Source organism: Canis aureus, chromosome 21, assembly GCF_053574225.1.
Source record: "Canis aureus isolate CA01 chromosome 21, VMU_Caureus_v.1.0, whole genome shotgun sequence".
Classification (NCBI taxonomy): domain Eukaryota; kingdom Metazoa; phylum Chordata; class Mammalia; order Carnivora; family Canidae; genus Canis; species Canis aureus.
In genome coordinates this window covers 13,756,074-13,767,829 of record NC_135631.1, presented here as the reverse complement: position 1 = coordinate 13,767,829, position 11,756 = coordinate 13,756,074, and the positions used below count along the sequence as shown (strand labels likewise).

At 58.5% G+C, this 11,756-nt stretch overlaps 1 protein-coding gene and 2 long non-coding RNA genes across 13 annotated transcripts in view; 2 read left to right on the top strand and 1 right to left on the bottom strand.

Annotated features, from left to right (window-relative positions):
• Positions 1 to 526: 526 nt before the first annotated feature.
• On the top strand, positions 527 to 5,076 carry LOC144292604 (uncharacterized). The gene is made up of 2 exons (XR_013359984.1): positions 527 to 2,954; positions 4,768 to 5,076. It is a non-coding gene; the product is annotated as an uncharacterized LOC144292604 (long non-coding RNA).
• The window catches only part of SLC39A13 (solute carrier family 39 member 13), a 15,520-nt gene continuing 4,367 nt past the window's right edge, over positions 604 to 11,756 (bottom strand). Inside the window, exons 1-10 of one of the 10 annotated variants that reach the window (XM_077863233.1) lie at positions 9,078 to 9,328; positions 6,344 to 6,652; positions 4,555 to 4,668; positions 4,172 to 4,364; positions 3,702 to 3,806; positions 3,502 to 3,591; positions 2,686 to 2,736; positions 2,256 to 2,388; positions 1,956 to 2,055; positions 604 to 1,841 (exon numbers count right to left, since the gene is read on the bottom strand). In XM_077863233.1, the coding sequence (XP_077719359.1) occupies positions 1,766 to 1,841; positions 1,956 to 2,055; positions 2,256 to 2,388; positions 2,686 to 2,736; positions 3,502 to 3,591; positions 3,702 to 3,806; positions 4,172 to 4,364; positions 4,555 to 4,668; positions 6,344 to 6,636 (1,155 nt within the window). In that variant the 5' untranslated portion in view covers positions 6,637 to 6,652; positions 9,078 to 9,328 and the 3' untranslated portion in view covers positions 604 to 1,765. Of the gene's footprint in view, positions 1,842 to 1,955; positions 2,056 to 2,255; positions 2,389 to 2,685; positions 2,737 to 3,501; positions 3,592 to 3,701; positions 3,807 to 4,171; positions 4,365 to 4,554; positions 4,669 to 6,343; positions 6,653 to 7,476; positions 7,632 to 7,827; positions 8,090 to 9,077; positions 9,329 to 11,756 lie in introns of those variants that run through there. The other 9 variants (XM_077863238.1, XM_077863232.1, XM_077863237.1 and 6 more) reach the window with 9 other exon arrangements.
• The window catches only part of LOC144292602 (uncharacterized), a 20,711-nt gene continuing 17,321 nt past the window's right edge, over positions 8,367 to 11,756 (top strand). For both annotated transcript variants that reach the window (XR_013359981.1, XR_013359982.1), the window contains exon 1: positions 8,367 to 9,624. This is a non-coding gene — a long non-coding RNA (uncharacterized LOC144292602). The remainder of the gene's footprint in view (positions 9,625 to 11,756) is intronic.

Below are 11,756 nucleotides of genomic sequence, written 5' to 3'. Positions count from 1 at the left end.
AGGATGGCACAGATAAGGCAGTTCTCAGCCAGGGGGCTACTGAAAGCTGTCTGGTTGGCTTGGAGAGCACAGGGAACTCAACTTCTCCCTTTCTTGGGCTACCAGTGTGGGGAAGCAGCACCCCCCGGTGCCTGATGCTGCCTTTACGCTCTGAGGAAGCCAGGATATGTGGAGTAAGGCTCCCATCAGCTTTTTAATTTCATTGAAGCACTGCTGGAGATGACTTTGTGAATGGCCCTCCCTTCCTTCGTTTACTCTGGGGACAGGCTGGGGAAAAGCCCCTAGCTCTTAAGTCTGTGAAGTAAGGACAGCCACCTTGGGGGTGACGGCTGTGATGGCATAGTGCCAGCCTTGTAGTAGTGGACCACTAAGCTAGCGACAAGCCTGGTCGGGCACGAAAGGCTATGCCCTGTTCTAAGAAGCACTGCAAGGCTAAGCGTTCAGAGAAAGAGCTGGAGGGCGGTGGGGGTGACAAGATGGGCAGGGTGGCTAGCTGAGTGGAGGGTGGGGGGGTGCCTCGCAGCCAGCAGCCTGGCTGGAGCAAGGGGCGCCCAGGAAAGCCCTGCCTGACCCTGCACTCGTGTGCACGAGAGAGGCAGCCCGTTTGTATATAACATTTATTTGTATCTCATCTATAGAATAGGTATTTACAGATAGAAACGGAACCACAGCAAAACTGCTGTAAACCCATTCAGACCCTCTTGATGGCTGCTTCTCAGAACGTCCACGGTTGAGCAGCAGGGCTGAGCCTGGCTGTGGCGTGGGCCAGCTGAGTACCTGGGCGTCAGCCAAGGGAAATAGCTGGGGATTATGGCTTCAGCATTCTCCCAGAGCACATTCCTGAGTGCTGACAAGGCAGGGCCCTCACCACCCCCAACTTACCCTCAGCGCAGCGGGACAGGAAAAGGGGCCTTGGCAGGGAGGGGCAGCCCCGGCCCACTCTTCCTGCCCCCAGGGTACCTCTCCTGGACCTGGGGTCCTGGCCCGAGCATCCCTGACCTGGACCAGGAGGTCTCTCTGGCTCAAGGCTGCTCACTGCCCTGCAGGCTGCTGTTTGGCAGCTGGAGGTGGCAAAAGCTGCGGGTGCTGCCAGGGTGCATTCACCAGGGGAGCAGGCGCTGGCCCAGGGCCGGCCGCCACGAGGAAAAGGTCTTGGAAGGCCTCTCCCAGCTCCACCCCTGGCAGGGTAGGGCTGTCAGTGCTGAGCGGGGCCAGGGGCTACGCGAGCACCCGCCTCTCCTTTCTTTGGCCTTAGAACTGGCAAAGGTTGGGCCAGGTAATGGACACAGCAGAGAAGGCTCCCTGGCCTGAGTCCTAGGCTGCCCGGGGCTCCATGCCTGAGGAGAGGCCAGGGACACCCCCCCCTGGGCCTCAGGGGGAGACAGCTCGGGCTCCCTGGGGCCCTGGGCTCCTCAGGCTGTTCTCCCTCCCACTATGGTCTGGATCGGGAGAGGCCTCCACTTGGGATGCTTCTGTTCCTCTGTTCACGGAAGAAATGCAGGATCACAGGGTGGCAAGGCGAGAAAACCACAGTGTGGCTGGGGGCAGACGCGGGCATCGGGCCCTGGGCCCAGCACATGATCACAGTGTCGGTCTCACACACAGCTCTGGTCACACGTACACCTGTATGTGCACACACACACACGGACACACACATGCCATCCTCTCATCTGGTCAGAGGTGTGCTCTCAGGCACTCGCCCTCTGCCTCACAGTCACAGAGTGAATCTGAGTCTCTTATTGCTGTGGGGGGGCCTCGGGGACGGTCACTCCACGAAGAGCGAGAACAGCACCATCACCACAATGCCTGTGCAGAGCAGCAGCACCTGCTGCAGGGAGCGCCTGTGGGGAGAGGGGCCGGGTTCAGGGGGTGCTGAGGATGGGGCAGTGCCCAAAACCCTGCCCTCTTGAGCGCCCCAGGCCCCCCCACTGTGAGTGACGGTGAGGGTCACTCACCATGGGTCATCTTCCTCCAAGAGGTCAGGCAGCACGTTCACCAGGGCGATATAGAGAAAGCCGCCAGAGGTGAAGGGCAGGATCCAGGCCACAGTCTCTTCTGCAGCAGCAGGAGGAGAATTCCCGACTGGGTGGCAGCCCGGGGGAGCCCAGGGGAGCCATGTGCATCGCACCCACTCCCCCAGGGTAGGCTTCGGGCAGATCCTGGCCTGGATACTGGGGTGGGCCCACCTGTGCCCTCTGGCTGGGGCCCCTCCTCCACTGGCGGCCACCTGCCGCCACCACCCACCACGCCCGTACCTACTCCCTTGGGGGACTGCGTACAGATGGCGAAGCAGGCGCCCAGCAGGCCCCCCAGTGCTGTTGAGAGCTGCAACTTGGCTGCGCTCCATCGGTCAAAGCCGGCCCGGAGCAGGATGGCAAAGTCGCCCACCTGAGGGGAGGTCCAGATGATCACTCTGGGCCCCAAAGGGTCAGGTATGGACCTGCACACCGAGCCCCCTGCACCAGCCCTGCTGCTGGGCCCCCTAGCCCTCATCCCCTAGGCTGGGACCCCACTCCCCCCAGGAGGCTGGAGCATGGCTGAGATGGTGGCTGCAGCCTGGTGGGCTGAGCAGCTCCAGGCCTCCAGAGCCTAGCCCCGAGGGCCACCACTGCTGGGCTTCCCACCCCACACCCCTCCCGAAGCCCCACACCCACGCTGCCAACATGGAAAACCCCTGGCACACACCTCATGGGGGATCTCATGCAGAAGGATGGCCATGGTGGTCAGGAGCCCGATCTGCAGGGAAGGGAGTGTGTGGGGTTCTGGGCCAAGGGCCAGTCACCCACTTGTCCACTCATTCTACAAATATTTATTCGGCTAGGTGCTCTGACTGGACACCATCAGGCTACTGTGAATACAGCAGACAAGGAACCTGCCTTCACAGCTAACAGTCTGGAGTGGGGAGGCAAGGACTGAATGAACACGCAAAGAGCCACATGACTACACAGTGCCAGGTGCTGCGGGGGGAAAAGGTGGGCCAGGTGGCAAGAGCACGAGTGACAGGGGTCTAATTTAGACGAGGGGTCAGCAGAGGCCTCTTTGAGGAAGTGCATGTCAGCTGAGGCCTAAAGAATAAGGAGCCAGGATTGCAAAGAGTGGGAGGAAGAACATTCCAGGCAGGCAGAGCAGTGTGAGATGGAGGCCATGAGGAGGAAAAGAGCTCAGCCAGTTCAAGAGGAGGCAGATCCCTAATGTCAGAGGCCAGAGGGAAGAAGTCAATGAGTAGCATCTAGAAGCAGCCAGGGCCCAAGCCTAGCAGTCTGGCAGAGGTACGTAATCCCAGCAAGGAATGTTCGCAGTTACAACAGCCCAGTGGCTCAGAGCAAAGGAGGCCCCATTGTAGGAGCCCTCAGGGCTACGGTGAGGGCGTTGGTGATTGAGGGAGTAGGAAGTACACAGGCTGGAGGTGTATTTGGGAGGCAGAGCCAACTGGTCAACACAGGCACCATCACTCCCACCAGAAATGCTTGGGTCCCACCTGTCCCTGCCCCCCCTACTCACCTTCTTGCTCACAAGGAAGCTGGCAGCGACAGCCAGCCCATGAGTGAAGTTATCTATGGTGTTGGCCAGCAGGTTGAGATAGCCACTGACCTGCGTGAGGGGAGAGGAAGCCAGACTGACCCAGGGGGCAGGGCTCAGTCGGGCCTGCCACTTGGGAGGGAGCCGCTGTGGCAGGAGGGGGCCCTGAGGGGGCCACTCACTTTGATGGTCCGGACCACGGCACTCACGCCGGGCTCTGCAGCCGGCTGGGCCAGAGAGTGGCCTCCACTGAGTGCGGCGGCAGCAGCGGGATCTTTGCTGGGGGCCTAGGGCCAGGAGAAGGAGGGAGAGGGGACATTAGATGTTCCCCCATTCGGCCAGGGTAGACAGGAGGGGAGCGAGAGATTAGAAACAGACAGGGAACAGGCCTTTTGTCTAGCTAGACTTCTCTGCTGCTCGATCAGCTAGGTGCCCCCAGAATCAGCTGGCCCTCGACCTTCCCCACTGCTGTCACTAACAGCCTATGAGGACAAGCCACAGCAGGGGCCAATGTCGACACTCCCCAGATCTTCCCAGTTGCCCAGCCTCCCAGAGCCCCTCTTTCACGGCTCAACTCCGAAGCTGGGCCTCAAGGCCCTGGCCACCACCAAACAGAGGCTGACCCATCCAGGCCCCGGGGTGTGGGGCTCACCTGGCTGGCCCCCTCCTTCTCCTTGCTGTCCAGGAACATCTTCTCCAAGGCCAGAAAGGTCAGGAAGCCAGCAATGACCCACAGTCCCAGCTGTTGTTGCTGCTGCAGGCTCTGCCCCTCACCACCTGCAGGGGGCAGCACTGACAGGCCAGGCCAAGCCAGGGCCACAGAAGAGGGCCATTTGAAATGGGACCTAGTCAGGGGCAGTGATAGGGGAAACAGGACTGGCTGGGGGGACTCCCACAGGGGGCCAGGTTGCTGGGGCCAGGACAAGTTCTCTGCCAGATGCCCAGAAGCCCTCTCCCAGTCATTCTGGCGGTGCAAGGTTGGCCTGGGCACTGGCTCCCTCTGCTCTCCTGCCCCCTGACTGTGGCCTCACTCACCAGGGCTGGCACTGCATGTGTAGGCCCACGCCTCGGGCAGCAGGTGGAGAAACACGTTGCCCAAAAGTCCCCCCAGGGCAAAGCTGAGCAGCTGCTTCAGGCGGCGGGCCCCAGCTATAAAATGGAGACACAGGGTTTGGGGGCTGACCCATCAGAGCCCCTGGCCAGCCTCTGCCCCGCCCAGCTTACTGCGTGCTGTGTTTTTCCAACCAGCCTGCAAGCCTCCAGAAGGTTGGACTCGGCCTGCTGCCCTTCCCGGACCACTCCCACCCCTCAGGCCCAGCACAAGCTGGGTGCTCAGCAGGAAATATGTCACGCCCGCTGGATGACTGTGGGACCACCACTGCTTCATGCTTAGGAGACAGGGCTTGGGAGCCTGACAGGCTCCCCAAACTACCAGCTGGTGACCCTGGGAAGGTTACTTCTGGGACTCAGTTTCCCCATCTGTAAACTGGGGGTGATTGTATCTGACAGGGACCTTGTGCAAATTAAATGACAATACACATGGCAGGTGCTCTCTAAGTGGGAGTCTCTTGTTACCCACTGACACTCAGAAAAGCGGCAGAGATTTGGGGACTTTGGCAAACTTGCAGCATCCAGAGTTGGAAGTGCCCGCTAGAGGCTATGTCCAAGCTCTCGGTTTAATAGAGAAACAGGCCCAGAGGGCAGAGGCTGCTTGGGGGTCGGTGGGATCCCAGGGAAGCTATAGCTTCCAGGCTGTGTAACCTCAACCTGGTCAAACAAGTCCTCTGGCCCTTGGCTTCCCCATTTCTGAAATGGAGCTAAAAATCCAAGTCCCCCCTACGCTGACCTCACAGGGACACCATCAGAGGGACTTTGGCAATGCACAGGCCATGACAGCAGGGCCCCCGAGGCTCTATTCACAGCTGTGGCATCAGCCCTCAGCCCGGCATGAGGCACAGATGTGGTCATAACCATCTGCTGAACGAACAGTTCCCGAGCCTAACAGGCGGCAGAAGCCCCTGGAGCATGCATTTCCAAGAGGTTCCTAGAGCCGGGGTCCAGGCCTACTTTGTTGCACTCTCCCATAGGGAAGCAGGCACCTGCATTTTTTGCAGCTACCCATCTAGTCTTCTTCTATTTCCATCATGACATGTCATGTGTGCACGGATGGTGCTCCCAGGTCCCTGCCCCTGGGGCTGGCTTGCCCCCAGCCTCTCATGTGTTCCCGGGGAAGGCTGACCCAGGGGCCCTTGCTGGGAGGGCTCTTTTGCATTATCAGCAGAGACTGAAGGGACAGAAGCAGCACTCTGCTCGCCAGTACATGGCGGTGGCCAGCACGGGGCCTGTGAACACGCTGCCCTCTCCCCCCGCACCAGGCAGCCTTCTAAGTGCTCTAGTGGTGTGAGCTCCTTTCCTCTTCCTGGTAGTATCTGTGAGGTAGACACTAGTATTATCCCCGTTTTTAAGGTTGGGAGCCTAAGGGTAAGTAACTTGCCCGATGCCACTCAGGCTGGTGAGTGGTGGAGCCAGGTGTGGAACCCAAGCAGCCTGGTGCCCAAGTTTCCAACCGCAATCTGTATTGTTTGTTGGTGAATGTTTGCTGACTTTTATTCTTTTGGAATCAACAAACGCACAAACGAACTAACAAATGAGCGTGGGGCACCCTGGTCTCACAGAACCAAGATGAGAAGTTACGTGCTCTGCCCCTGCCTTCCACCCCAGACATGCTGTCTCCTGGGGCGTGGGACCCCACTCTCCCAGGAAGAGCAGCAACATGTTTTCCAATGCCACTGGCCACTCTGGGCGTCAGAGGAGGGTCACCTACCTTCTGAGCGCAGCATAGTCCCCATCTCCAGGGGAATCACCAGCAGTGGGAAGACCCCGCTGAGCCCCACCATGAGTGAGCCCAGGAGGGAGCAGATCCAGGTGTCCAGCCTCTCCCCACTCAGCAGGGCCCCCCAGGATTCGCTTTCCTTGGTGTCCAGGCGACAGGCAGCTGCAGGCCCCCTGTTCCGGAGGGCCTGCTGGGAACCCCCAGCCCCTCCCAGGAGCTCCAGGGCAAGAGCAGCGAAGAAGAGGAGCCTCTGGCCCGCCATGCCACAGCCAGGGCAGGGACATCCAGGCATGCCACGTGCTGGAAAACACAAAGGCCTCTTACGTGAGCTGCACCCTTGGCTGCGCACCTGCTTCGCAAACGTGGCATCTTGATCCTCCCCCCGCAGACAAGCGGCCACGGCACCCACTCCCCTGCTTGCCTTGCCCAGGGCCTCTGAATGGTGCAGAGCAAAGGGGCTCTACTCTTCCACACCCCACTCCCAAGGACCACACATTTTTTCCTCCTGAGCCTGCTCCAGACTGTGTCAGCATGTCTGCCTGGGGCTAAACTTTCCCTAATGACGGGGTGAGGCGCTGGCTGGGTTCCCTTCAGCCACCGGGAGGCCCAGCCCAGCCGGGTGTCTCTAGCTGCCAGGGGAGGCTCTGCCACTGGGACGTGCTCCAGGGAGGCTGACATCCCAGGGGACTGAGGCTGCCACTGTCTAGCCTGATGGGCATCCCTGGACGGTGCAGGTGGGGGAAGCAAGCGGCGGGGCTCGGGCCGAGCCGTCGGAGCGTCTTCAGAGGCGGTGAGCCCCGGCCCCCGGCGCAGAGACAGAGCCCTCGGTGGGGAGCTGCCTCGCACACGGGCTTTGGAGACCTGCCCTGAACTGTGCTCTGCACCTACAGCTTCGAGTGCCAGCAGGTCCCGAAGCCTCTCTCCCGCCTGTTTCCTCGTCTGCAGGATGAGGCAACTGCCTCCCTCACGGGCTGGGAAGATGAGAGGAGCTCCCCGGGGCAGGCGCCAGTGCCCGCGGCGAGGATGCGCGAAGAGCCCTCCTTATATTGCAGGAGGCCCGGGCCGGCGGGAGCAGGAAGGTTCCCAGCCACTGGATCACAGGACGTGGATGTGAGTCAACTAACCGAGAAGTTCAATCTGGAAACTCGGGCATGCGGTGGAAATGTGGTCTGCCCTGCCTCCTGTGACTGTGACCTTGAGCGGCGACGCCCCTGCCTCAGTTTCCTCATGCCCTGGCGGGGGTGGGAAGTCTCGACGGGAGACCCTGACCAAGCCCGGGGCGCCCCAGGGCGGGACCTGGAGGCCGAGGGGGCACGCGGCGTTGCGGGGGGCCGCGGAGCGAGACGAGCGGGAAAGGAGGAAAGCAAGGGGCGCCAGGGACAGCGGAGGCGGGGGGGCGAGCGAGGAGCGCTGGGCAGCGACGCGCGGGGCGACAGGAGGGGGCTGAAGACCCCGAGCGGCGGGCGGTCACTCACCGAGCGGCGGCGGCGGCGACGGCGCTCCGGGCGGCCCCGGCCATCCAGCAGCGGCGCCGCGCCCCGCCCCGGGTCTGCCCCGCCCGCCGGGGCCTCCGGCCCCCAGCCCGGAGCCGCCCCCGCCGCGCGGCCACGTCACACGGGACCTGTCCGGAACCCGACGCGCCGCGCGCCGCGGGGTCGGGGGGGAGCGGCGGTCGCGGGGCGCTTCCGTCTCGCGGCCGTGGGGGACCCGGGAGGCCGGCGCACTTCCGCCCGGACGGACACTGGAGGGGGGCGGCGGGGAGGGCCGGGCGGAAGTGGGAGCCCCAGGGGCCCGGCGCTCAGCCCCGCTGCGCAGGGCGGGGGCGGGGGCGGCGGCCCCGCAGGGACCGCGAGCGGCGGGGTGGCTGGGCTTGCGGGTCCGGCCGCCGCTTCCTTTCCCGGGGCCGCAGTCCCGCCCGCGGCCGCGCGGGGGCGCGCTCGGCTGCCAGGCGGCCCGCGCTGCCGGGAGCCGGGCCCGGCCGGGTGGGTTCCTGGCTCGGCTGCTCCTGCTCTGAGTCAAACGGGCCTGGCTCCTCCATGAACCAGGGAAAGGGGAAGTGCCTGCCGCAGGGAGGGGCCTAGCCCCGGGAACCTCAGAAGAGGGAATTTTATTCTTACTCATCGAATTATTTTTATGCTTTGGTTTTTCACTGGGAACCTCAGGCCTTTGTCTCCAGGGCTTGTAACCCTTTGGGGTCCAATGCATGTTGGCCTGACACCGCTGCCCGGAACCCCCAACCTGGGGGAGCTCTCCTCCCTGTGCTTCCCTCCCCAGGAAGAAGCCAGGCCTGACCCCAGACTAGGCCAGCAAACAGTAGCCTTATTATAGCTACAGTGAACAGCTACAGCTGAACCCTGCCACGCGCCATTCAGGCCATTTGCACGGTCTCCCCGAGTCCTTTTATCCCACTGAGGTGCGTGCTGTTAGCCCGGCCGCACAACGGCACAGATGGCAGAGCCAGGTTTGAACCTGGGTGTCCTTGAACCCAGAGCATGTTACGTGATAGCACTTAATCACTTCTAGGAGGTAGGAGTCTGGCTCGGAGGTGCCATTGGGAATCAGGCGAGGGTACAATATTCCCGATAGGGCATGTGGGGACTGGGGCAGAGACTGCCACGGGAGGGGGGCGTCCAAGCCTGTGACCCTGGTAGCTCCCTTCAACTGTCCTGTGTTGCTCTCGCCTCCTGGGGGCTCTGAGGGCACGCTAGGCTCTCACATACTGCACCTGATGCCCTGTTGCACTTCAGACTCCGCTGTCTGCCTTCATAGATCCCCAGCTCCTTCAGGTGGGATCAGCTTTCCTCTGAAAGCCTCTTGTCTGCCTCAGCACACCAGGCCCCTAGGCCTGTCAGAACGCCCTCCGGAGCCTGGCCCTGAGTTCTGCAGTGGAAGCCCCTGGGTTGGTTTCTTTGCAAAGGGAGGAAACGCTCGGGAATGCTGCTCTGGGATCTCAGTGATGCAAACCGCCCCCTCCCCAAACCCTGTATGCAAATCACTCAATCCTAGGCAAAGCACTTCACAATATACAAATGATTTCACAATAACACAGTCAGCATTCCCGCCTCTGGGGGCTGAGGGCTGCTGGCCACCAGCAAGAAGGTAGGCAAGACCCAGCAGGAAATGCCACTTGCTGCCTTCTCCTTGTCCTTTCCTCTAACCTGGCCTGGAATGTCCACCTTCAGACTCCCTAATAGAGTAAAGGAACAGGCACATTGGGGGGAGGGGGGCTCTAGAAGAGGACCATGAGCAGGAGGAGCAGGTGGAAAGACATGGTAGGTGGACTGAAGTGTGGCTGTTAAAAACAATGAATTAGATCTGCCAGGGGTTTCCAGGTATAGATGAGTGAGAAAAGAAAGATGCAGAAATGATTTATTTAATGTGATCTACTATTTTAAAATAATGACATAAGGGGGGTGCCTGGGTGGCTCAGTCAGTTGGGCAGCAGGCTCTTAATCTCAGCTCAGGTCTTATTTTTTTTTTTTAAGATTTTATTTATTTATTCATAAGAGACACACACACACACAGAGGGAGAGACATAGGCAGAGGGAGAAGCAGGCTCCATGCAGGGAGCCCAATGTGGGACTCGATCCTGGGTCTCCAGGATCACACCCTTGGTGGAGGGCGGTGCTAAACTGCTGAGCCACCCAGGCTGCCCATCAGCTCAGGTCTTAATCTCAGGGTTGTGAGTTCAATCCCTGTGTTGGGCTCCACACTGGGTATGGAGCCAACTAAAAGAAAAAAAAGACAAAAGAAACCCTGTATACGTGATTATAAGTATCAGTATATGAAGTCCATCTATAATTGTGAATAAATAATAAATATAGAAGATCATACAATGGGTGATAACATGGATTCCATGGTTGGAGGAGGAAAAAACATAAAAGGAAAAATTTTAAACAAATTAAAATGTATATGATCACATTTATGTAATTATGTAAAAATTCATATATATGCATTGTGTGTATAAAATCTCACATATATATACATACACACATATATATTTTTATACATCTATGCATGTGTGTGTGTGTGTGTAATGGCCTCCTAGCATTTTTGTTAAAACAGACAGATTATTGTACCAGATATCTTCCTGGAGTAAATTATTTGACTTCCTGGGGCACCTGGGAGGCTCAGGTCATGATCTCAGGGTGGTGAGATTGAGCCCTGTGTCGGGGGACTCCATGCTCAACTAAGAATCTGCTTGAGATTCTCTCCCCCTCCTTCTCCCTTCCCCTCTGCTCCCCCCTGCTGCTCACATGCACGCGCTCTCTCGAATAAACAAAGATCTTTTTAAAAAATTACTTGAAAAAAAATTACTTATCTCCTATGCCTCAGTTTCCTCACCTGTAAAATGGATTACTGTATCAGATTGTTGTGAGGAGTAAATGAATGAACATACGCAGAAGACTTAGAACTATGCCTGGCATGTGACAAGTTTTTTTTTTTTTTAAGATTTTTATTTATTTATTTATTTATTTATTTATTTATTTATTTATTTATTTATGATAGTCATAGAGAGAGAGAGAGAGGAAGAGACACAGGAGGAGAGAGAAGCAGGCTCCATGTTGGGGGCCTGATGTGGGACTCGATCCTGGGATCGCGCCCTGGGCCAAAGGCAGGCGCCAAACCGCTGAGCCACCCAGGGATCCCCTGGCATGTGACAAGTTCTATTTAAGGGTTAGATATTATAATTATTATTTATATGTGTGGAGACATGGATATAAAGAAAATGTTTACATGGCCGCCTGGGTGGCTCAGTTGGTTAAGCATTTGACTCTTGATTCCAGCTCAGGTCAGGTCATGATCTCAGGGTCAGGAGATGGAGCCCCCCCATGGGGCTCTGCACTGGTTATGGAGCCTGCTTAGCATGCTCTCTCTCCCTCTCCCTCTGCTTCTCCCAGTCCTCTAAATAAAAAGAACAGAAGAAAAGAAAAAGAAAATGTTACAGCAATGAACAGATAAATTAGAGACGCAAGATGAGGACCATCCTCTCCTCTCCTTGCTGAACACAGATGAGTGTTTTCCAACACATTTATCAATTGGTTTGGAGGCCACAGGGACTTTCTGGGTTGAGGCACTGGGCAGATAAACTTTAGTAAGGGAGGATAAGCCTAGACGGTGCTTGGATCTAAGCTGCTGGGAGGCGGCTGGCTGGGGGTGGGGGCAGGGCTGCAGACCCATTTCTCTGACTTCACTGGATCTGACTTCAACACATTCTTCCCGACTCTGGTATCTTTAGTGGGGGCTTTTTTCAGCAACCAGGTCTCAGCCCTCTATTCCAGAAGGTAGGACTGGCCCTGGGCCTGTCTACGAGGTGGTGGCTGCGAGCCCTCAAGGCCTGGCATTGTCAAAGTTCTGACAACCTTCCCCACCTATGGCAGCTCAGTGTTAGACGCTCCAGGCT